General features: G+C 41.1%; 1 protein-coding gene across 3 annotated transcripts in view; it reads left to right on the top strand.

Moving 5' to 3' along the window:
* mtss1lb (MTSS I-BAR domain containing 2b) overlaps positions 1-26503 on the top strand; it is a 124132-nt gene extending 97629 nt beyond the window's left edge. Inside the window, exons 7-15 of one of the 3 annotated variants that reach the window (XM_061737356.1) lie at positions 4747-4904; positions 8111-8218; positions 8316-8413; positions 9615-9765; positions 9907-9981; positions 14586-14741; positions 15213-15395; positions 16834-16999; positions 17519-26503. In XM_061737356.1, the coding sequence (XP_061593340.1) occupies positions 4747-4904; positions 8111-8218; positions 8316-8413; positions 9615-9765; positions 9907-9981; positions 14586-14741; positions 15213-15395; positions 16834-16999; positions 17519-18381 (1958 nt within the window). In that variant the 3' untranslated portion in view covers positions 18382-26503. Of the gene's footprint in view, positions 1-4746; positions 4905-8110; positions 8219-8315; positions 8414-9485; positions 9766-9906; positions 9982-14585; positions 14742-15212; positions 15396-16833; positions 17000-17518 lie in introns of all 3 variants that reach the window. The other 2 variants (XM_061737349.1, XM_061737364.1) reach the window with 2 other exon arrangements.
* The last annotated feature ends 399 nt before the right edge of the window (positions 26504-26902 follow it).

Below are 26902 nucleotides of genomic sequence, written 5' to 3'. Positions count from 1 at the left end.
ACTTCTTATACAGAAGAAACTAAACAAAACATTTGTTTCATTGGGAAACTTTCAGTAATGTTCAAACTGTGTAGACCAACTGATCTCTCTGTGTCAGGTGGATGGGAGCCTGTGAATGATGGTCTCTATAGCAGCAATGATTTTAACAAAATAGGTTTGGCATTTAAGTAGAATAAACTCAGGGCCTGTTGAAAGTGCTACATGAGGTCCTGTCAGGAAACTGTAAAATATTCAAGTTTCCATCAAACGGCTGTCAGTCAGAGTGCTATCATCTTACACGTGCAGAAGTTACAGCTTAGCCACACTGACCTCACCCCCCGACACTCTCATTTTGTAAGTATTTACCCTCATTTAGATTTAGATTTTTTTTTTTAGATTTATTTGCACAGTTAAAAATTACACAAATAAAAGTAACAACTTTACAAATTAAAGTGCAGGAAGAGGTGAAAACTCAAAGAGCTTATCAGGTGCCTCCACCTATAGTTAACATAAAATATAATATCATACTTATAAGAACAAAATATACAAATGAGCAATTAGAAATCTATAGATAATAGAAATAAATGAAAATTACAAAGAATTTACACAGAGGAAAAATGATCGGATATATGAATAACGATAAAGAGTACAATTAAATAGAAACAAACAAAAAATAAACAACTAAATAACAAACCAAATAAACACAAACAAAGAATAATTTCAAGGAGATTACACAAGATGATAAAATGTGTCAGTACATCTATTACTTATGCCAGAGCAGTTCCATTTACAAAACAAAAATTAAGTGGTGTTTCAGACATCCTTTAAAACCTTGTACAGAGAAGCATTTTTTTGCTAAATGGGAATATGTATTCCATACTTTGACCCCCCTGTACCGTATTGCCTATTTACCCCCTCCACACATTTTGGAGGATGCAGATCTAACGCTCGATGGGTTGCATAAGTCTGGACCTGAGAGTTTGTAGCCCCACTGATGAGGCAGAGACAGAACAGTACCTACTTGTAGTGCAAAGGGCCTGTGTATTCAGCTGGATCACAGTGCAGAAACACACATGCACGTGGACACACACACACACACACACACACACACACACATACACGGGCAAGAATGATAAAGTTAACTATACCATCTGACTGGATTTGTCCTGCTGTCTTCAAACACTTGGTGCTGCTGGGCTCGTGCTCAGGGAACTCACCGTTAAAAACATCTTATATTGCTTATATTTTCATGTAAAGAAGTATCATGTGGGCATGGTTGTAATCTGCAACTCTTGCACATCTTCAGTAATAACTCCCACGGTGTGGTTCCCAGCGCGGTACGTGCACCAGCCAGTTAAGCAGCACCTGCTCCTCCACCGGCTCTGGCAACTGCACATTTTAATTACAGCCTCCCAGTCGTGTGTTTGATTTGATTGGCGTGTGGACATGATGTTGCGTGTGTAGCCTTCCAGCCTGCGGTGGCATTCATTTCTTTCTAATAATTATTTTGCAGTGTTTCAGTTTTGACTCTTGGCTTTTGGCTAAATTGAAATATCATATAACAGATTTTAGTCACTGGTGGATGTTATTAGGGTCCCCGTTAATGTTGGGACAGTCATTTCATGCGTCCGTTCATGTCAGTAAAGACTCAGTAGAGGTTAGTTGTTTTTTAATGTAAAACAATTGATTTAATGTAGGCTGTCCTCACTTTGCAGGGTTAATGTCCACACTGGGACATACTTTGACTGCAGATCAGCTAAACTTCTCTTCTATCTGACTTTTTTGTTCCGGTCATCAGAGCTTGTTAAACCAGAGCTAAATTAGCCAAATGCTTATAATTAAAAATGTAACCTTAGTAGTACTGCCAGGAAAACAAAGCAGTGTCCACTATGATCATGCTTGCACGTTTAGCCCCGTCACAGCTGACGCCCGGTGGTATCATTGTTTTACTGCTTAAATTTTGGTGGTTGCAGTTTTATTTTGCTCTAACCTGAGGCTCTGTGGCTGTCTTGTGATGGCTTCCTTGTACTAACCTTAACAATAAGTTCTGCTATTTTCTGCCCTCCCCTCTTCTTGTCTATCTCCCTTCTCTCTCTTCTTATTTTGCTTCCTTTTTGCCGTCTCCTGCTCACGCCTGCCTCTGTACCCTCCTTCCCCGTGGCATTTGCCTCCCTGTGATAGAGATGCAGGGTAAGTATGAGCCTGCCGCTCGCTGCTGCTCGCCCACATCCACTGCTTTCACTCACACTCCCATCATTTGCCTCCAGACAGTGATCACAGAATTTGTGATATACGTTTTCACTATATGGGAAACTGTTTCCCACCATAATGGAATAAACGTGAAACAGAGAGGCCCTTTCAAGGGTGGATTACCCTGCAGCACGGGCCTCAGAAATATGCTGCGGAACCCCTAATTTACAGTTCCTGGTACATAAAACTAGTTTGTCCCAACTGGAGGAATAATGAACAACCTCTAATCCAAATAAGTTAAGTCACAAAAAGAAAAAGAAAGAAATAAATTAATTTAATATATATCATATATATTTATTTTATTAATATATATATATATATATATATATATATATATATATATATATATATATATATATATATATATATATATATATATATATATATATATATACAGCTTCTGCTGTTGTTGGATATATATATATATATATATATATATATATATATATATATATATATATATATATATATATATATATATATATATATATATATATTAATAAAATGCCTTAGGTACATAAACTAGTTTGTGCCAAGTGGATTAATGAACAACTTCTAATCCAAATAGGTTAAGTCACAAAAAAAAAAAAAAAAAATATATATATATATATATATATATATATAATATATTAAAAATGAATATATATATATATATATATATATATATATATATATATATATATATATATATATATATATACACAAAAAAAAATATAAATAAATTACTTGAATGCGATGATTTGCACAACTCAAGTGCATATTTTATTCATCATAGAGCACAGAGACCACGTCAAATATGTAAAGTAGGAATTTAACCGTCCCAAGGAAAAAAAAAAGGTAGAAGTCCGCCTCACAAAGAGTTGGGACCGTTGTCCCATTCTCCATACGGACCCCCTGCTGCTCCCAGTTCAGAGCCTTCCTTGCTGTATTTTTGTGTTGCATGATTCAGTGTCTGTCTTTAGTCTCTAAATGAGGTGGAGACTGCAGGCGGGCCGGTTCAGCACCGGGACCCTGAGATGACCCTGTACTGAAATTGGCCTCACAGAGATAGGCAAGGCAAGGCCTGGCAAGTTTATCTGTAGAGCATAATTCAACACAAGGTAATTCAAAGTGCTTTACATCAACATTAAAAGCGGCAAGACACAATTAAACAGTAAATGACAAATAAAATGAAATAAAATGATAAGAAAAGAGGTAAAATAATAAAAAGCACAAGTTAAAGTTAAAAAGTAAGGGCAGTAGAGTACAGCAGGTACACATCTCATTCCTAAAACTGCCCTCTTCAGAGCTGGGATGTATTTATTCACTCATTCTAAATTTGAAGTCAGGTTTTGGTAGAGATGCACGCACGGGATAGTTGGGCTCTGACCTGGGAGTGCAAACTCACCAAACACATGTTTAATCCCTGACTGGAGATCAAGTAGTAAAACGTGTCTGTTTTTTGTGTGTAAAAAAACACAAACCTTCTGAAACTAGAAAGGCACGAGGGGTGCACTGTCCTCTGCCAAGGCGTACGTCTTAGCTCGCAGTTTTGAGGAAAAGCGCCTCATTTATGCACCAAATTCTGAATGGATGTTTATGCTCCACCTCCACCAAACTTCATGGAAGTCAGCCTGACAGGGACAAACAAACCTGCACAGAGAAGCAGCAGCACCTTGGCGGAGGAAGCAGCTATCACGACTCTTTGGATGAACTGCCGCGCGAGCTTCATCAAAGGTTATGTCCTTTGGTGGCAGATTAAAGTTCACCTCTAAAGTAACTTCGTTGAGTCCCACTCCTGATGACGTATGATGCAATTTAACATCCTCCTTGACTCCTGGATGACTTTTGCCGCTTCTGCTGTTGGCTTTGTAGTGTCACCACGGGCTTTCTTCTGTCACGCTACCACTCCTGTCTGGTTTTTCTTTCATTCTGTCTCCAATCGTACCGACATCTTTGCTGATTTTTCTTGCATGTTGTAACACTACAAAGATTTATTTCATGTCTTGCTTTCTATTCATTGCGTTTCAAGTATTTCTTCCCTCTGGTAGACGGGTTTGAGATTTGTGTACCATACATGGACACTTATATCTTATCTCTTTTCATCCCTGTGCAATCATACTTGTTCTTTCTTTCTGAGGGACATATATAGTGTTTGTGTTTTGGCTCTGTACCGGCATTATGTTGGATCAAAGATGACACAATTTTGTGACACACGGACTCACCACGTCATTACGTAGTGAGGCAAACAGAATGATCCACAGCGCTGGAAAAACTACAGAGCTAAAACACCTAACAACATGTTGCTGTCTCACTTCATGTAAGTGTCGTAATCTATGCCGGCTTGCTGGTTCAGTGTAACATGGAAAACAAAAGCGGGTGGACGTGTATCTCAACAACATCCTCTTGGCTCATCATGTAAAGGCTCCTACACATTTGTTTTTCTGCACCTTCATATTTCTTATTCTTGTGTTTAGTTGCTCTCTCACTGCGAGGGCTTCTATCTGCCTGTTCTCTCACCACGACCTTTAACCCCAGGGCGAGGAGACCTGCAGCCCCAGGTGGACAGCGCCATGCAGGACGTGACCGACATGTGCCTGCTGATGGAGGAGACGGAGAAGCAGGCGGTGCGTCGCGCTCTGGTGGAGGAGAGGGGACGCTTCTGCACCTTCATCGGCTTCCTGCAGCCCGTCGTGGTGAGGAGACTGACTGTGGCTGAACGAATGATAATCAGACACCAATTTAAGTTTAAGAGATGGTTGTGTTTCCTTGAGCTTTTTATTTTTATTATATATCAAACATAACACATCAAGAGAAAGAAGTTTTCTTCTTGATGAGATTTCCTGTTGGGAGAGCCCTCAGCAAAAGGTAATTTATTCAAGTGTACTAGGAGACATTTTATACTAAAACTGAGTCAGTATACTTGAAGTTGACTTTTTATTTATTATATTTTCTATAATTAAGAATAGTATAGTGAAGTATACTTGGCTTATACTGAAAAGTATAAAGAAAAGTCCAAGTATTGTCATTACTCATTGTCTCTCCGTCTTTGTACAAATACATTTCGTACTGGGTATGTGTATATATATATATATATATATATATATATATATATATATATATATATATATATATATATATATATATATATATATATATATATATATATATATATATATATATATATATATATATATATATATTAAACCACTTGACACAAAATACTAATACTTAGTATATCTTAATCCAAGTACAAAATAAGCTCGGGTCATTGATTACATTTAATTTAGCAGAATAAAAATGTTTTTCACTGCTCACATTTGCTTTGAGGCGTTGGCCCTGCTGTAAACCTCCATGTTCATATACTGCTGGAGTTTAAAAGGTTACAGTCAATAGTATCTGTGCTCAAATGCATTATCTTTATGTATCTTAAAAACATGCACAAAACCAGAGAAATACTTGACTTGACTTTATTGATCAGGTTCTAGTGCCTTTTCATAAGTGGTGTAATGTTCACAGCGTCATCTGTTTCAACAAGAACACGATCGTTTTAATCACGTCAGGCCAGACGGCTTCAACACTTTCAGTTGTTTTAACCTCATGTATGAGAGTACTTTGATCAATGAATCTTTACATACTGACCCGTCTGATTTAGTAAGTACCTCAACTAAAGCACAACATAGTTTGTCACATGAACAAAAAGCAGAAATTTGATGTGAGCACGTTTCTTTAAAAATAACCGAGTCATTAATTACAGAAAAGGTGCCATCTTTCAAGCGTACAGCGCTGTTGTATCTCTCCTGTAGTCTAATAGTTTTGACTGTGATACACAACTCCATCGACCAAAAAACTAAGGAAAAGTTGTAAGACCAGAAGCAGGTGCTTAGAGTTCCACACACCTTTGCATTAACAAGCCTGTATGACATCTTAATACTTTTTTTGCAGTGGGGGATGGGCAAAAACCTCTCACACTTTCATTTGGCAATATACACTTTTCTGTTTTACTGAAGTTCTTCAATATAGGATTGACTCTTCTCATGTCCTGGGTGGATAGTGTTCTTGGCCTTTCTGGTGAGGAGACACACTGATCATGAAAATACTTCATGAGTGTATGTTTCATTTATTGAGTCATTCCAGACATGTCAAAACCATCGTTTAGAACATAATGTTAACACTTGTATAAATATATGAACCTATATATAAATAGATATACATATACACACATATTGAACATATAGAACCCCTCAATCTATATAAATAAGTGAATCTGTTTTCAATAAATGTACACAAAATAAATACATCTATACCCAATATGCACACACCTATCTATCTACCACCTATATATATATATATATATATAAACAAAAACATATATACATATAAAGTAATGCACAAATTAATCTAATGTTAGTTAAATGCTAAGTCTTAGAGTTGTAAATTCACCTCCAACTGCACACTGACACTTGTATATACTACCATTGTACTCGTTATCTACTTCTAGTCGTCATTTTAGTTTAGTTAAAGTATAGTTTTATAAAGTTAAAATGTTCCAATTTAGTCCGAAGAATTATTAACTTAGTATAGTAATATATTAGTATACAGTGCCTTGCGAAAGTATTTGGCCCCCTTGAACTTTGTGACCTTTTGCCACATTTCAGGCTTCAAACATAAAGATATAAAACTGTAATTTTTTGTGAAGAATCAACAACAAGTGGGACACAATCATGAAATGGAACGAAATTTATTGGATATTTCAAACTTTTTTAACAAATAAAAAACTGAAAAGGGCTTGGGGCTGGCTAGTTGTCAAAACCCAAGTTTGTTGCAGTGTGTCAGAAGGAAGTTGGTTCACAGATTACCTGTGTAAAATGAACATCCCACCCCAGCAGCATGGCCAAGACAAACCAGCACCAGCTCACGTGCAAGAATAATCAGTCAGGGATGCAGAGCTGAAGCAGACAAGCAATTAGAAAGCCTGAAGCAGGGAGAGGTGGATCTGCCGGAGGAGAACAGAGCAAGGACAGCGATGTTAGAGAACGTAAAGAAAACACAACATGGACCAACTCATACCTGTGTTTTTGTTCTGTGAAGCAGGCAAGAATATAAAGGTTTGGTTTGTCTTGTTTTCTGGCTCCAGGTGGCATCTTCCAGGTGGTATCCATTTTGTTTTTCGACTGTAATGTCTGAAACCATGGAAACCCCATCCTGAACTGGAACTGTGCCTCCGTGCTGTATAAATAACTGTTTCTCCATTTTTCTCCAAGCTTTTCCTCGCCGTCGGGCCTCGATCGTGTCTGAATCGTTTTTTATAATAACCTTGAGCGAGTAAAACGCATACAAAATCTGTCTTTTTCATCTTTCCTGAGAAAGGGGTTGAATTTCTACAACGCATCCTTAAGTCAGTCATTCAGTTTGATTAAGCTTTATTTATATCGCACCAAATCACGACAAATGTCATCTTAAGGCACCTCCAGAATATGGTTCAGTCACTTCACTCTGAGAGCAGTGTAATGGTCACCCAGGAGCCTGTAACATGGCTGTAGCAGAGGTCAGTAAAATCTGGTCTGATCAGTTAATGTGAACGGGCAGCAGATGGTCTCAGCAGAATGTGGTCAGTGGTTATGACACGTACTAGCACATGACATTGGTGCAAATGCACCTTTGTTATGGGAGGCCATCTCTGCCGGTTTGTCAGTCCAGCGGGGGACACGGTCCACGCCTGTTAGCTGGGAGCTAATGGCCGGCTGAGGCCAGCTGAGGCCAGCTGCCCCTCACTCTGCTCACTCTGTTAGCCGCAGTAATGTTAGTGTCACGTTGGGAAGCACTCAAAAATAATATTTGAAAAGAAATTAAAGATATTAAAGGCATTTATCAGTCTGATTGTTTTCGTCTCACTTTTCAGAATGGAGAGATCGCGATGCTCGGTGAAATCACCCACCTCCAGGCCATCATCGATGACCTCACTGTGCTCACCACCGACCCGCACAAACTGCCCGCGGCCAGTGAACAGGTGAGGAGCCCGCCCACCACGGAACATTTGAAAGACAAAAAGAAAAAGGAAATGATGGATAACACTCCTTCTAACCCCACATTTGTCCTTCTCCCAGGTGATTATAGATCTGAAGGGATCGGATTACAGCTGGTCCTATCAGACTCCTCCATCATCCCCGAGCAGCTCCGGCTCTCGCAAGAGCAGCATGTGCAGGTACCGTGCACGCACACACACACACACACGCACGCACGCACGCACGCACGCACGCACGCACGCACACACACACACACACACACAGATGTAACCAACAGTTTATCCTGCTCTGCAGTGATGCATTCACTGAACATCGGAAAGAGGAGCTTGTCTTGGTGTTTGTGTCACTGTGATTGTCAGTCGTTCTGTCCGTATCTGTCTGTTCGTCAGTTCATCTGTTTTGTTTTCCAGTCATCCTCAGCGTAGTAAAACCTCTGGAATATGAAAACACGGCCTTCAGACAGACAGACCGACACCAGATCAGAGACTTTTGGCATGAATATTGTACATGATCTGGTTTAGCTAAGTAGCTGTAAAGAGATGCATCCTTGAAAACAGAAGAATGCTGACAACTAAAAATGACTTCTGTTCTTTGATTTTTAAAAAGTAAAAATAATACTTAAGTGTCTAGTGCAGTATAAAAGTTCACAGCCTGTAATCGACAGTGTTGCTCAGTGTTTACTTGTCTATGTGTGCACACCGGTCCTTCCTGAGCTCACACTCGTCTCTGTTTACCTTCTCCTTCTCCTCCCAACCCCCCCAACCTCCACCCACCCGTTTCCCCTCATCATAATCTCACATGTGTCCTTTATCTCACCTTTCGCTCGTCCGTCTCCCCTACTTTGTGTCTTGTTTGTGTGGCCTCATGTGATTTGCCCTCTTTCTCTCCCGCCGGGTGTCGCCTACCTGGTTTCTTTTCATTTTCCGGGTCTCAACTTTTAACTGTGACTGCTCTGTGATTGTCGTTTCTCACTAACCTGGTGAACCAACAACTTCCTGCGACTCCAACTCACCACATGCACCCAATCCCGAACTCTTCCCACGTGTTCTCCGATCGCCATATCGTCATCCATTACCGACTGACGTTTGTTTGACCGCTGAATCAAACCATCACTTTGGCTCATCTCTGCAATCTTGAACTCTGTCTCCACCTGCCATCCTAACTCCATGCTCCTCTCACCTCCATCACTCTGCCCTCCCCATGCTCCTCTCCACCCTACCTCCCTCCCTCCCTCCCCTTCCCCCCCTGCAGCAGCGTCAACAGTGCCCACAGTAGTTCCTCCCGCTCATCGGGGGGAGGCGTAGGTATGGGTGGTGGTGTTGTTGGTGGAGGTTCCCAGCCACACTCACCCACCTCCTCCTCCTCCTTACGCTACCGCAGCAGCCTCCCACCGCAGCAGCCCCCGCATCCAGGGGGGATCGCCGCCCACAGACTCAGCAGCGTCTCCTCCCACGATTCAGGCTTCGTGTCCCAGGACGCTAACATCTACTCCAAGCCTCCGTCGCCTATGCCCTCAGACATCACAAGTCAGGTACGAGAGCCCCCGTGCACACTCTGAAATACTCTAACCTATATTTATGCACGCAGATTTAAACTTGAATGTGCATGATAGAAACAAAGGATGCGTAATGTTATAACAAAGCAGAAATGTTTCTCACCATGTGTGCTGCAGAAGTCATCCAGCTCGGCATCATCAGAGGCGTCAGAAACATGCCAGTCAGTCAGTGAATGCAGCTCCCCCACCACCGTAAGTATTCTCATTCCAACGCGTGTCTCCAACAGAAAAACACATAAAACCATAAGAAAAGTCCAAAACAGTGTTGAAAAGGTGTCTCATCACTGTGATTGTGAGGATTAGTTCACAAGAATGGTGCATACTTATGCAGTAACTCAAAATTTAAATAAGTAATTACTTGGTTCGATCACTTGGACAATATGTTAAATCAGTCAAAAACATGTTGTTGGATCAAAGGGCAGAATTTAACTGAAGGAAATGACAGATTTTTAAGACTTCAAAACAAGATGATCCAGTTAGAGAAATATCCGTTTAATTGCTTTTGGGGGCTGAATCAGCCACGGCACTTTTGTTTTTCCAGAAGGTGTGCCATTTTTTTAAATCCATGTTACAGCTTCATGCTCAGAGCATCAAACGCATCATAATATAAGGTTTGGTGGAGATAAAGATGGGAAAACTGGATAATTGTTTTTAAATCTGAATGAGGACTGACGATGGCCAAAACAGCAACAGATTTGAGTTTGTAGTCACATCAAAAAAACACATGTATGTGCTCTTGACCACAGAAAATTTTATTTTTTTCATAATACATTCCCATCAAAGATTTATCTTCTCACTGTTTTTCTGGAAATATATTTGCAATCTTTAATTTGCGTGATTGCCCAATGGATCTGAAACAGCTGTGATAATTGCAACGGTGTAGAGTCGTTGTCAGAAATATGCAACACATACTTTTAAAATCATTGTGGCAGTAAGATTTGCTGTTGAGTTTCAAAGATTTATGAGATCAGCAGGAGAATGACTTTTTAAAAGCAACGCTAATCTGACATTGATAGTGCTTAGGAGGTTTAATGGGGTCTCCAGCAGAGAGCATGTTTGGTGATGACTGGTGGGGAATATGTGCCTCAAACATGACAGTGTTGTTTGAATTGCTGCATATCAGTGGTTCTGTTATTCAAAGGAGCATGAAACAACATTGTTCCTTCCTGATCTTACATCACCTACTCAGTTTAACACCCACACAAAAACTGCACTCCTTTTCCCTTGCCTTGTTTGATCCATCTCCAATTTGTGTGAAACTGTAAAAACAGATTTCAAACTGCTTTTAGAGTATTCATGAAAGAATGAATTTGAGCTGTTGGCATCCTCGGGCACATACGAGTGAAAGAAATTAAAATTAAAATCATGTTGCAGTTAAAACTTCTTGCACCTTTGGAAGCCCTTTATACCGGACCAAGATTCATGTTTCCACATCAAACAGTACTGTGTCACTGTAACGCCTACATTTGTTTGCATAAATGTGGAGCTACCAATAACAACAAGATGGTTGTAGTTACAAAAATACCAATACTTTGCCAACAAACCTTTGCTTGGCATAAAAAAACTTTTTAACCTGTGAATGGCATCATTCACAGAGATGAAACACAGGTGGAGGATCCCGATAACTACTGTAGTGTATCACCTGATGTATAGAAGATCATCCTATAGCGACCCTGCTACTGCTTTGCACACTGATGACTAAGGGCCTGATTTACTAAGATCCTAAATAAAGAGTACTAAATTGCGTGTGCACTGAAAAAGTTTGCGCGTGCTGTTGTTGTGTGTTTTGCGGGTGATCAACTAAGATTGCGTGCGCAATTGATAACAGGTGCAAACCGCAGTATTTAAATGAGGTGTTGCGTGTCTTACGGTTTGCGCCATGGAGAGTCTGGATGGAAGCAGGAGAAGCAGGATAGTCGCAAGCGCAAAATGAAATTTTACGAGTTGGAGTTAGAGATATTAGTGGAAGAGACAAATAAACACATTCATGAACTACAGCAAAGAAATTTAAACATTACCAAAAGAAACGCAATATCGGAGAAAATCTGCGATAGAATAAATGCAGTTGGTAAGACAAAAAGAACGGCAGATGAGGTTAAAAGAAGGTGGCAAGATATAAGGCGAAGAACTAAAGAAAAAGTGTCCTTTTAATAAAACTTGTGCAACCATTTTTAAGATAGCATGCAGCAGAATAAAGACTCTCTTTCTGCGTATTCTTTGATTTTGGCGATGTCGCCTCCTTGCCACAATAACAGCAGCCATCGGTGCGTAATGCTGGGCAGATTAGCACCTTCCTTTCGAACGTATTAAATACAGACGTAATCACAATCCCCGCAATTACTTTCGGGCTTGGTAAATCTCATTGCGTGTGGTAAATGAACCTATTTGCATTTTCCCCTCCCAGTATTTAGCGCTTTCTGGCGGGTACGCCCCATATTGATTATTCATCAGGGCAAAAGTACTAACTGAACAGCGTGTGCTATTTTGCTCATTTGAGAGGCGCAGTCGTCTTTGCACGCTGTTAGTAGATCAGCTTGCACATTGGTTTGCGCGTGATGTCAAGTTTGCACAAGTTTTTACACACGCAAACATTTAGTAAATCAGGCCCTAAGTGGGCAGAAAATAGGTGATTTTGATAAGATGAGATCTAAGTCCTTGTTTTGGGGCAGTTCCCAACTTCTGTTACAGTATAGTTTCTCCTGAAGCTTTGAGTTTCTGTCACAAAGTGGATGAGATGTTTGGAAACAGGGTTATGGCGCTCCTAAGAACTGCAGTGTCAATGTCAAATACCATTTTACATTTATTGATTATGGCACTTCACATAAACAGGTATCAAATCACAAAAGTCTGAATTGGAAATCTGCCTGGAGGCCTATTCAACACATCCCATCTCCTTTCTCACAAAATCAGTCTCAGTACAGAAGCTGTTACTCTTTCGAGATGGACTGGCTTAGTTCTAGCAGTCTTTACTCTTTGGGTGCTTTCACATCTACAAGAATGTGTCAGACTAAAACAAACTAAAGTTTGTTGTCCCATTTAGTTTTGTCTGGTGGGAACAAAGTAGTTGCACTCGGATGTGGATCAAAACAAAAGCCCGGAGAAGAACAAAAGGTGAACTCTGGTGTGGTCCTGCTGCTTGAGCAGGATGAAAGTAGATTCAATTACCTGCTGGAAGTACCGCAAGGTTTGTCTAAAGAGACAAAGGGAGAGAGAAAATGAGTTTGCCCAGCATGCCTAAGGAGTGTTTGTGTTACAGTGTGAGCTTAGGACTGCTCCATCATTGCTTGTGATATGTAATCTGTTCCTGGTATTGATGTTGTTATTTGTTATTGCTCATACTAGCTGCATTGCTCTGTCCAGCTGGGAAAGTTCCAGTGTAGGTGGCGAGTGTATGAAACCACGAGTGAGCCATTATGTTGGACTGATACGATTCGATTAAATTAAAGTCAATTTTATTGACACAGCACCTATTGCAATACAATTGTCTCTGGGTGCAGAGAGCTCTCCAGAGACCACGAGGATTCATGGACAAAGTGTTAAGTTTCCATACTTGTGGTATCTGCGCAAAATCTCTAGGCTAAGGTTCCATTCAAGTACCAAAATGAGGTGGCGATAAGTTTTCTATCATTAATACATGATAATAACATAATCTTGGGTAATCCAGAGGCTATTTAGACTGAATTAGAAGCAGATAAGAATGAAAACGTGCTGTTTAAGATGGCATAATGCTAGCAGATATGTCCAGCTGTAACCTGATCTACAGGATTGTCTCAGAAAATTAGAATATTGTGATAAAGTCCTTTATTTTCTATAATGCAAAAATGTCATACATTCTGGATTCATTACAAATCAACTGAAATATTGCAAGCCTTTTATTATTTTAATATTGCTGATCATGGCTTACAGCTTAAGAAAACTCAAATATCCTATCTCAAAAAATTAGAATATTCTGGGAATCTTAATCTTAAACTGTAAACCATAATCAGCAATATTAAAATAATAAAAGGCTTGCAATATTTCAGTTGATTTGTAATGAATCCAGAATGTATGACATTTTTGTTTTTTTAAATTGCATTACAGAAAATAAAGAACTTTATCACAATATTCTAATTTTCTGAGACAGTCCTGTAAATCTGGGTTCAGAAAGTCAGGTACTGTGTTCTCTCACCGGAATGGCATTTAGCCCAATCCTATTTGACCAGAACGCAGATACGGACCGTTCAGGCATATATTCACCTCCACTGCTTAGAGGATCCTGTGCAGTTTTGCCTTTACTGTCTTCAGTGGCTTAAAAACATCCTCTGTAGCTGCAAACAAGCTTCATTTTCAATCTGAGGTGTTAGCCAAGAGGGATATCAGCAATACACAGAAGAGAATCACCTGGACGACAACCAATCTAAGTAAACCAAGCAGTACACTGGCACATTTCACAACACTGTATCTTTTTCCTTTACTTATTTATTTATTTTGTCAATCAATATACAGTGAGGAAAATATATTTAGGTTTGCTTTTTGTCTGAGTGACAGAAACTGAGGGGGCAAACACTCATGAGGTGATTGAGACGGATGGATATGAACACGCCCTTAGATTATAAACAGGTTGACTATGATACCTGTGGTCTCAGGCCTGCACTTTATCTTTTCCTGCTTCTAAGTTTGTTTTCAGATTGATGTGTGAGTGTATTTTGTAGGCCTTTGTGGCTTCTCCATGTTGGGCCCAGTGGTCCCGCAGGTGGCTGCCTATGTCTGCAGCTCTCTGGTTCTCTGATGACATGACTATGTCTCTTGTCCCGCAGTTTGGCTCGTCCTTCGCTACCTTCCGCCCCGCTCTTTCACACTCTGGCTCCACCAGGCCTCTCTCTGTCATTCTTCCTGTTCCTGCGCCCCTACCCTATAACTGCCCCTCTGGATCCAGCTCCTCCTCTCCCACATCAAAGGTTCCCATTTGGAAGGTTTGTTCTCCATTCGCTGCCATTTCTTCAGTTGCACCTTTTCTTCTGTTGCTAATCAATAAGTTCTACTTCAAGCTTGGGTTTGTTTTCTTTTAAAGTTCCTCACCAGATTAACTCAAACATAACGACATTGCTTTGCTTCCCTAACACATTCATCATTTACCGTGTGTGCATGCGTGCCTTTTGGTTTCCCCACACTGTCTTGCTGGTTTTGCAATCTACCAAATGGTGATTGGCCAAAACTAAGCTATGAGTCATCAACATTTGTACATTCAGATGCTCAAAAACACCCATAAAACACCCCTCTTCACAAACACTGGCCCACAGATTTGCACCCGGCCCCAACCCGCCCAAAAAGGTCCCCCTTTCTCTGCACTCAGATGAAGGGCTTCAAACTGCTGGATAGTGGACAAGTCCCCCGTGCTAATCCTACCAACTGTTTGAGTTTATTAATTACACTCACCTCTTCAGGATTGGTCCAAAGCAGGACAGTATGAGCAGCCCGTGGCTGCAGCTCCGGTTCAAAGGAGAAAGGAACCTCTGGACAGGCTGAGAGAAAATGAAGGATCGCCAGGCTCCCAGGGATACGCCGGTGCATCCCACGCCGACGACGGCCAGAGGCACAGGATGACTCCAGCTACCATTGCTGCCAAGGTAATGTTAGATGATGATAGCAGAGTGAAGATTATATACAATTATGAGGGTGATTTTGCCACGGACCCTGGACATGTTTGTACACCTTGTAATGAGACATGCTCGTCAAAGTTGTGAACTGACAACATTTGCGAATATGTCGGATTAGAAGAGGACTCTTTTCATCTAATTTGTGTGTTAATTTACTCTATGAGGTCACACAATGCAAACATCTCGTTATCTACTCTTATTGGCCCTCGGAGAAGAAAATCAACAGGTGGTGTAGTATTGGCTGAGATTTTAGGTTGACAGAGCTGAACGAAAAAGGTTAGAGAAAAAAGGGAAGAAAACGTTACTTAAGATGCATTTCCACTGCGATGTACAAAACAATTTGATCCGGCACCTACTTTTTGGTTTTTTAGTTTTTACTAGAAGCTGAAAAGAGACAAATTTCCATAGCCCACGGCTTGAATCATGAGACGTAGTTTAATTTTAACACTATACTTCTGTGTTTTGACTGAAGACACCGTGAAATATATCATGTGTTGAGTCATACGTATAATAACGACTGTGTGATGTTCCCAACAGGAGTTAGTGGAGTTATTATGTAATGAAAAGAAAAAAGACAATAATATTTGTCTGAATTTGTCTCATGATATTATATTATAGTCTAATTTATCCATACTTGACATATTGCAACATTGTTTGGGGCGCTTCTTATTCTTCGTACCTTAACCAATTATTTTTAATTCAGAAGATTTTTGAGAATGATTTCATTTTCTACTCATCAAGCACCTTCTGCACCCTTATTTAGCAGATTTAAATTATCAATTTTTTTCTATTAATATGTTTCAAACATGCCTGTTTATGTTTAAGTTCATTCATTCCAAACAAGACATTCCAGGCACTTTTCATATTTTTTTGTGTTATCATCAGATATTCACTCTTATTCAGTTAGAGGTGGGAAGAACTTTCATTTACCTCTTTGTCGTACCTGCAGTCACCAATCCTTTATCAAATTCCATGGCCCTCAACTCTGGAACTCTTTAGATAGGTCTCTTAAGTTTGCGTCATCCTTAAAAATGTTTAGGACCAGCTTGGTGGGGTGTCTTTTATCTAGGCAAAATTAATAGGCTATTCTAATTGAAATGAAATTGCCATTTTATGGATATTTTTGTTTGTGTGTTTATTGTGTTTTTCTTTGTTTCTTTTACCTTTTCTTTTTTCCTTTCTATTCTTTTTCTATTGATTGATTTGTTTTTGTGATTTTGTATTGAGGGGGAGGATTTTTTTATAAGCCCCTTTGGCTTCTTTTCCTCTCCTGCACAATTATTTGTCCTTGTATATTAAAATAATTACTGTGTTATCATTGTGCATATGAATAAAATAAATGTCAGTCTAGTTTTCTGGTAAATATTTGAATCTAACTCCAGTCCGATCCTGCCCCGTGTGTTGTCAGCATGGGGAGGAGGTGTCTCCAGCAGCCAGTGACCTGGCCATGGTGCTGACCCGAGGGCTGAGCATGGACCAGCAGAAGAGCAGCAGAGACTCCCTGCAGTACTCCAGCGGATACAGCACAGAGACAACCACGCCGTCCTGCTCCGAGGACACAATTCCTTCTCAAGGTGAAACTGTAATCTGCTAAACTCTGCGGTGCCTTTTAATGTTGTTCAGTGCAGGACAGCCACATTTATAACGCTTCACCCGGCTACATGCATCATCTTATTTCTGGGAGCATCTCAGGCAAAGCAATCTGTTAAGGGCACCATGAATACCCTTAACAGGTTTTTATTTTGAGGTATAGGTTCTTTTAATGTAGTATAACTTTCACTTGAATTGCTTTTGTTAGTGATACAAGAAACAGCTAAGGTGAATTATCCATTTACTCACCCGGACAGAAGCCACCTTCTCTGAAGGATATAGTCTGGCAGTTTCATTGACAGCAGTTGAAAAACAACAACAGAAAGATGAAATTGGAAAATATTAAATATGCTTCTGCATAAATGTATTTCTCTCCGCTCTGGCTGTTGCTGTTGATCCAATATTGCCACCTCAGTATATTTTCCATGTGGAGTCGTATATTTGTATTAGTTTTCATAACCTCCCAATGTTCTCTGTTTCTGTCCCACATGAACCCACATTAGGTTCGGATTATGACTGCTACTCTGTGAACGGTGATACTGAAGGTCCGGATGGACAGACAGAATTTGACAAGTCCTCCACGATTCCTCGCCACTCCAACATAGCCCAGAACTACAGGCGGATGATTCAGACCAAGAGGCCGGCCAGCACGGCCGGCTTGCCCAGCGGCGTCCTCGGCCCGGGGACTCACGGGATACCGGGACAAGCAGGTGGAGCGGGCGGAGGAGCGGGGACTCCTGGCACCGCCACCATCCGCCGAACCCCATCCACCAAGCCGGGAGTCCGGCGCACGCTGTCCAACGCGGGGCCCATCCCCATCCGACCGCCCATCGTGCCTGTGAAAACCCCCACGGTTCCCGGAGACTCGCATCCCCCCGGCGCGGGTCTGTACGCGGGCGGGGGCCATGCGGCCGGCGGGCCTGTCCGCGTGGGCAGCGAGGAGTGCGTGTTCTACACCGGGGGCGAGGACCCGCACGGAGGCCTTGACTACGTAAAGGCGTCGCCGAAGCGCCTCAGCCTGCCCAACACGGCCTGGGGATCCGGGGCGGCGCTGGAGGTCTACGCCCAGCAGCACGGGGGGGGCCTCGCCATGGCGACGGGCTCGGACGAGGATCAGATGATCGCGGCGAATCGCCACAGCTTAGTGGAGAAGATCGGCGAGTTGGTCGCCAGCGCACACGCCCTCGGCGAGGGCCAGTTCCCCTTCCCCACCCTCCCCGATGACCCGGCCCCTCCAGGCTCCAGTGAAACTCAGGCAGGGACAGAAGGGGCGGGAGGCTCCGGTGACATGCTGACCACCATCAGGAGAGGAGTTCGCCTTCGCAAAACAGTTTCCAACGACCGCTCGGCCCCGCGTATATTGTGATTAGAAAAGGAGAGCATAACTAGGGGGATACTTGTCAGCCGGTAGGCAGGTCAGGGGCGGCGTGGTGTAACCCAGCCACCTAGTACATACACAAAAAAACTTAACTATGTAGGGAGAGCTAGAATATAACAAGAGGATGAAAACAAGAAACATATACAAAATGTGTTCAGACACCTTTAGAGTCAATGATATATAATGATAACAATAATAACGTTAACTCATGCTGACAATTAAAAAGGTAAATACTTAATATTGACAGGCTTCTAGCAGGCCACTATAACTAGTGTGTGTTGGACGCATGTTTGTCTTCTATACACCCTCACCCAGGGGCAGAAGGACTCACAGGAAACCCAGACAAGATCAAAAAAAGAAGAAGAGGCAAAGAAAGAGAGAGACACTGAGTCCTGTTCTGTGTGCCAACATCCCCCCTGACTCCCCACCCCTCCCTTCCTATCCTCTTTTCCAACTAACTCAACTGTCTGATCCCAGATGAAAGACTGATGATGGAGGGAGGGAGGGGCTGATGGGGGCGAGCGAGAGAGAGATGGATGGTGGTGGGGGGGGGGGTCTGAACCCAGACTGTCCCGGCTGCAGTGTACTGTACGTAAAAAGCCCGATAAACTGAAGCATCTGTACTAGCGCGGCGAGCTAACTAACCAGAGAGCCCCTCTGGCTGATTCCAATGTAAAAAAAGAAAAAATACTGTTGGCATTGAACCATGCTAGTATAACCCCCCCCCCCCCCCCGCCCCCCTCTCTCTCTCTCTCTCTCTCTCTGAACAAGTGCGTGCATTCATGTGTATGAATGTGGCCAAATGTAAAAAACTGCGTGTGTGGAACCGTGATTGGTTATTGTGTATGTGTGAGGGGGCGGGTAGAGCTCTGCTGCAGGACAGCTGGTCACCCAATGAGGGCAGGGCTTTTCTCTTGTGCGTGTCGTGTGTGCACTTTCTTGTTTATATTGTGACGTCACTTACCTTGTTGCCACTGTAAGAGAAGTTACGAGACGCAATCCAGGCGTATAAATATATATATATATATAAACATAAATATATTCATATATATATTTTCTAAAACCAGAGAGAAAATGTTAAATCAGAAATGGAGCAATAAATGTGTTTTATTTTCTTGTTTCAAAGAAGAGGATCAGTGGAGGATTGCAGGTTCTCCTTAATCCCATTTAGGCAATCATCAGGAATGCTAAATTACACATCGACTGTGAATTCATGCATAGAAGGTTTTTCTGTGTGTGTGTGTGTGCGTGTGTGTGTGCGTGCATGTGTGCGTGTGTGTGTGGGTCCCTGTCACCTTCCTATATGTAGAATGGATTACAAAAATTTGGAAGAAAGGAAAACTTTAAGCACTTTTTTTATGAAGGTAGAGTATCTACAATAGCCAGCAGGTGTTGCTGTAGACATACTTTTGATAGGGAGTGTGAGCCCAACGCTTGTGTCCAGAAGTGGAAGGAGAAGAAACAGAGGGATGACGAGGAAGTGATTGAGACTGGTAACAATGGAGTGATAGGTCAAATGAGAGACGGGATCAGAAAGTAGCACAAAATATGAGGCTAGAAACAAGCTCAGGTGTCGGGGCGGTGCGAGTCATCACCTGTTATTGACTGGGAAGGGAAGAGGAAGAGTCTGACGACGTTATTGCACTTGGATCTGAACACATAATGAAAACAAAAGTACACTTACTCTCAGCCTAACTGCATCAGGGGTAAAGAGAACAACTTTTTCGAAATGGATGAAATCACATCTGAACTGTTCAGCTCTTTCTTTTGATTGTTTGCTAATAAGAGTCTGTTTTATAAATAAAACAAGTGACTTTTTAGTTTCCAATTCCATTTCTCCCAAACTGTGAGGCACACAGATGGAAGTCTACTCAATGTAAGAACCATGACAAAGAAAACCTAAACTATAAATGTTTATTTGTAATTTGATCTCATCCGTAGCAGCATGAATCCTGCATCGCTCAATGTGTCCAAAACTCAATATACAGTCATATTTCCCATGTTGGTGCACAAACAGCATCACACAAAGCTATATATCTGCAAGTAATATATTACTGTATTATGGAAAACAAGTCTTGGACATAGCTGAACAGTCTTGTGTTTCATTAAAAAAGGAAAACATTTGACAAGAAACAGCTGAGACGTCGCACAAATGCTGCACAAAAGCTGCACAAATGCTGCACAAAAACAGGAACGCGTTCAGCTGGCCGCCAACAGCGTTGGACGGTTCTTGTTCATTTTTATCCTTTTAGGAGATTACAGTTTCAAAAACAGCAATGGGGTTCAAGTTTCTAATCTGCAATTTGCAACGTGTCTGCAGTCATAGCAGGAGTTTGATTCAGCAGGAAGTGTTTGTGAGGGAGGTCACGCTGGCTTTGTGGGAGCTCCACTCTTTTGATCTGCCAGGAAAGTCCTGGCTGCTTTGTTTTTTTGCTCAGGCCTTCAGCTGAGGGCCGGACTCGTACGGGGGGTGTCGAGTGCGCGTGTGCAGTTGTTGGAAGGCCGACTCTCGTTGAGTAAAAGGAATCATTTATTAGAATTTTTAAAAGAAATTGCCCAACACTGCTTATAACTGAGCTGCCGCCAAAACAAGGACAGTATTTGTTTGGTCTCAAAAACTAAATGAGGTCCTAGTGATCAGATTTATTAAAGTGTACACAAAATATAAGTGCTTGTTGGAATGAAAAAAAGGGAATGAAAGGAAATCACCAATCCACCACTGCACAGTTGGGCTCAGTTCAGTCCACACAACCCGGCTCAGCTCAGGATTCAGCTCTGACAGATGGATTATTTATGATCATTAAGATTGGAGAATAAGTGAAGCCTGCTTGATGTGCTCACTGGTGACAAAGGAGAAGGAGGATTTGGATCACACTTCTGAAGTTGGCAGGGAGAGCAAAAGATGTGAGGAATGAGCATTTCACTGCCTGTTCATACGATGTATACTCTATGTGCTGTAGTTACAAAAGAGGAGCAGGCGCACAGATCTGGTACAAAGGTTTGATAGAAAATATCACATGGAATATTCATTTTTAACTATTTCCTTCTGTAGTACTGTTTGAATACTGAGTCTTACTTTTAATTAATGTAAAAAGAAAAAAACAAACTCCACTTGTAACACAAACTATTAATCTGTGTAACATATGGATGTAGGATGAATGGGTGTGTCCTCATTAGGGTGTTGATCTGTAGGCTACTCATCTCTGCCTGAACATAGCAAGTGACATTAGCTCCAGTATTTATGTTGTGCCTTGACTGAGGCATTTTCTCAAGAAAACATTAGGATTTTTCATTTTAAAAAGGTAGAGGGAAGAACAATCGCAAGCAGCTTTTTTTTTTTGGAACATATAAACAGTGCTTCCTTTCTTTCCTCGTTATTTTTACTTACTGTATGTGTGCTGTCAGAAAATGGATGGTGTGACTGAAACGGAGGGTGGGAGGAGAGAGCGACAGTCTATAAATCATGGGTGAGAAAAAGTTCACTCAAGAGTTTGTATTATGACTACCGTACAAAAGTCCACATGTGTATGTTGAGTGTAAAACACAGTAAAGGGGACATCACATTCCTGGTTTACTTGAACTTCTGCAGTGCCGGAGCTTTGCTCTTGGACAAGTGGATCAAGTAACCACTCAGTAGTCAGAAAACATCAACAATAATGTTTCATCTCGAGTATGATACAGGAAAATACCACTTTCTTTCTCGGAATATAAACATCCATTCCATCTAAAACTATACCACACAACACTTTAAAGGTGTTGGTGGAACTAAACTCACTGCCATTTATCTACAGAAAGTTTATGATACCTTACAAAGCTGATATTTGTTGCTTAATTCCATAGAAGGGATAACAACTCAAGTCCAGATAATTGTAGACAATTAAACTTGAATGACAAGAAAACGAGCAGTCTTTATAGCCTGATCAAAAGAATGGCTGAATAATTGATGACTGCGAGATGAGAACACCACACTGATGTATATATATATTTGAGAGAGAGAGGGAGATAAAGATTAAAGTATGTGTGAAGAGGCTCAAACATTTTTTTAAGCGTTTGTAGATCAGTGTTCTAAACAACTAAATCTGGTGCCTGTACATAGATACAAAATTAGACGCATATGTGCAGGCGAACACACACAGGAATACAAACATGCACAAATACATAGGATACACACACAGACTTCTTTCCTCCTCTGTTGAGAAAACTCCTCCATCAGTTGCAGGAATTAATGCATTGACAGTAGTTTCATAGTTTTGGTTTAAGCCCGGTCACATTAAAGAGATATTTTGCCATTTATTTCACAAATTGACCCAAATTCTTTGAGCAATGGTTGTGCAGCTCTGTCATTTTATGGCTCACTTGAAATTGTTGCAGCAGCTTCATGGATTTAACAAATGTGAAGTTGGTTGGATATAAAGATGGAGAAGCCGACTCTGACCTGCGTCTGTGATGTCACAGAACATTTTAAATACGACTGAACTGCATTTTTTTATTTTCATTTTTTTTTATATTCAGTTAGCTATGTATGATATGAAAACTTAAAAGTTAAAATAATGAGTACTCTTCACGGCCCAATACTAGAATCCTTTAATGGTTAATATGAGGTTACTTAAACAAATGAAAAGTACCGTAATAGCTTGATAATTTGGGCAATCCACTTGATTAATTTCTGACTAACACTACAACTGGCAGGTTTCTGTGGCTCTGAAGATTTAATTTGCAATATGAATGTCCCATAAAATAATAAAACTGACAGGTAATAATCGTTCACCCCATAACGTCTCTATAAATTCCCCCTTCATTTTCTAACGTTGTCCCTCAGCCTTAATCCTGTTCCACCGATCTTTACGCTCAGGGCTGCTGTGTGTTAATAATCAGAAAACAAAGTTATCCAGCGTGGGAGGCTGTTGTCTGTCTCAAAGTTAAAATCATTTCAGTGAAGTCTGTTTCCAGTGTATACATCCAAGCTCTGTTTATTATCTCTTCATCTCCCTTCTCCATGCGTGGACAGCTCTGTGTCAGTAACCCTCCTGTTGGTACGTATGTGAGGAACAGTAGCTATCGTAATGACTGGCGTGTCCTGGGTGTGTTGTTCAGTGCGAAAAGGAGCAGCAGCTGTTTTCCGGGCAAGCAGATGGAAGTTTAACCCTCCACTTCAATACTAGATTACATTTTAATTAATTTTGATCAGGGTTTACGGGACATGTTTTTTGGCAGTCTGTCAAAGTCAGCTCATGTGACTTTGATGGCTTCTCGGTGAGCGTCTGTCTGAGAAACCTACAAGTGGGAGCAGCGATTTGTTCTCCCAGAGCCTGGTACTACCAGCATGTGCAAGTGTAGTTTTGATTACTGCGTGTGCCATTATATTCTCTGTTTGGTATCATAGTGTGGACGTTAGTTTACAAAGTCACGGCAGGTATGCTCAAGGATAGTACTGCTGGTTGCCTTTCTAATGGCGCATTTTACATATTTAGAAGCCCATTTAAAGGAGCTTGAGGCCGGATTGAGGCAAGATATATGAAAAAAATCCGTATACATTTTAAGTTTTCTAGTAATAATGTCAGATGAAGCGTTCCAAACCCAAAAGAATGAGCCCTCTAGTGTATCTCTCCTTTGCCTTGAACAGGCTGTGTGCTGCAAAATGTGCTGCAATTCGGTCCCGAATTTCCCGCGCTGTCCTGCGGATGTGACGTCACATGACGCTGCATGCACGTTCTCCCGTGCCGGCTTCACTGTTGGCTGCAGTACCCCCAACGGCCGTCGTGGTGAAGGGTGGCGCTAGAGAGTCTCATTTCTTAAAAGGAGCCTCATGCTCCTTTAAATTTTCAGTCAACCAGGTTCATGATAATCCTAAAAATTACTGCATTGAAGCCAACTAGATGTCTTTTCTTGGTTCTTCAGTAACAAAGAAGTGTTAGCGTGTACATGCAGTTACTGTCCCACTACAATGGGGAAAAGAGCCTTTAAAATCCACTTCACAAGTTAATGTTACATAATTCCACAGTTGCACAACAGAAAAAACCAGACGCAGTCGCCAACAATTTTCAGAACAAAGTAGGTGAAGAGCATCGCTGAGCACTAGTTCTCCCACGCACTGACTGGCAGACTGCTGGAAGGAGACCAGGCATGTACGCTCTACTTTTTAGGCATATTGAGATTTTGGATAACAGCAAACATTTGTAGTCCAGTCTGAGGATTTGAATTTGTCCAATTTCTTTTCCTTTTTTTTTTTTAGTTCTGATGGCCTTTTGATAGTTGGAAAGACGTGAATTATGGGAAGAACAAGGGGGAACCTATGCAGGGAGGGAGCCCGTCAACATAGGGGTGTCTGGGTTGTGTTTTTGTGTTTTTTTTACCCCTTTTCTAAAAAAATAGCACTGTGTGGAAATTTTTGTTTTCTTGTTTGTTTGTTTCTGTAGACAAAAAAATGGATTAACAAGAAATGACAGTGTGCATTTAGACTATACTTAGATAATTGAAAAATATAGATGTTAAATTGGGTAAACCACTTTGCTTCCCAGAGTCCCCTGTACTGGGTTTTGTGTGCGCTTTAATATAAACATACAACCTTTTTCATGTTTCAACAATTGTCTCAAAAATTACTGTTACTGACAGAACTTGAGTATGTTTTTTCTTTTTTTTTTTGTAATTTCTTTTTCACATGACAGTTATTAACAAGAGCCTGGAGCGTACTAGGGTAATCAGTCAAAAGCAAATTAAGCCAAAATAATATAAGTGGTCTTTCTGAGATAACCCTTCGGAGGGGTTGGAGACTGTCATTTAGTTTTTTTTTTCCCCAGGTGTGTCATAATTTAATTAAAACTAGACAAGCTCAGATGGCCCGTTGGATTGAAGCATGGCCAACTTCTCCTCTCCGGTACACTTGTTGAAGAGCCTCGTATCAGTTTCCCTGGTAACTGAGGTTTATGGGGAGTTGGAACACTTCCACTGTGAGCATTTGTTCGCAGCATGAACTCACCGCTAGAAATTTATGTGCAATTTTTGTGGACAGCAGCTGTGTGTGGTTTGAACTTCTCATATTCATACATTTGAATTCCTAAAAAAAAAAAAAAAAAAAGCTGAATTAAACCTGAAAATGTATATTTTTTTTTTTCAAAAGGAACAGTGTTATTATCAATCTGATAAAGAAAACATAACAGTGGTGGCCATTAACTGGTTTGTTTTGGTTTTGTGCCGTTCAGACAAAAAAAAGATCTGAATTTGCTGAACACGTGCCACTCTTTCTGTACATGAAGGATGTGCTTGTGTGTGTGTGTGTGTGAGTGTGAGAGCGAGAGAGGGAGTGTGTGTGCTGCACAAGGACATGCGGTTGAGACCCCTACTGTTCCTCCCTTCCACCTCCCACACACAATCTGTCAGCCCTTCCTGGTGTTTAATACTGAAGAAATCCGAGGCTCACTCTCACACACTTGCTCACACTCATCTGAAGTGAACACGACAAAGGTAGAAAAACGACTTCTCGGTGGCCACGCGGGGGTGAACAGAGGTCCCCTAGGGTGCCCGTGATGTAACGCACTGCAACCGCCCGTCAGTCATACATGACGGAGTGGTCCGAGCCGTCTCCAAGGTGCCGCTGTCACTGTACTCAAACTGAATGTCTTACTGTCTGTACTCCAGTCCTCAGTAGTGTCTCTTGCTCTCTCTCGCTCTCTTTCTCTTCTTTTGTCCTTGACAGTCAACATCTGAACTCCACAAAGAGATCTCAACAAAACTCACCACTGAGGTTTTTTTTTGGTTTTGTTGTATTTTTTTTTTTTTTTAACCGGCCTGCTTTGTTCAGAGATCAGCATTGTGACGGCCCTGCTTCATCTGTCTATACGAACCCATCGTTTGCTCCGCTCTTCCCCTCCCGAGTCGCCCTGCAGTCACTGTGGTCTTGCTGATTTCTCTTCTTTCTCTCTGCCTTTTAAGCTCTATTTCTTTAATTTATTGTGAAATGATTTATAAGGTTGTCTCACCTTTGTCGCTGAAGATGAAGTTTTCCTTTCTGTCTTCCTTTTTTGTAAAACTGACCCTTTTTTGTTAACTTTAGTCACTGCTAATGTAACAAAACGCACTGTGATGATTCCAGTATTAATAAAGTTGTACTTAAACTGTGCGCCGGTGTGTGCAGCTGGTCGTGTTATTGAAGAGTTACAGTCAAGGACCTAAAGCAGGGATATTCAATTGGCGGCCCGCGGGCCACATGCGGCCCGCCAGGAGCTTTTATGTGGCCCCTGGTCATATTTCAAAAAAGGGGGTGTTTGTTGAAAAAAAAATGATTTTTTTTTTTTTTTATAATATTTTTATAACTGGCTACTATGGACTAAAATGGTTGTGCTCAATGCTTAATATAATATTCAAATAAGGAAATCTTGGTGGAAAGTGGTGCTTTGTCATTATGGCGTGTTTATTAAAAGTAGGTCAATATCAATTTCATTAAGTTTGCACAATGCATGGTTTCAAAATGAATTTGCATTCAAAATAATATTTCTCTATCTGAATATTATAT

The sequence above is a fragment of the Cololabis saira genome, chromosome 2 (genome assembly GCF_033807715.1).
Source record: "Cololabis saira isolate AMF1-May2022 chromosome 2, fColSai1.1, whole genome shotgun sequence".
NCBI lineage: Eukaryota > Metazoa > Chordata > Actinopteri > Beloniformes > Belonidae > Cololabis > Cololabis saira.
This window is presented reverse-complemented; position numbering and strand designations above follow the sequence as displayed.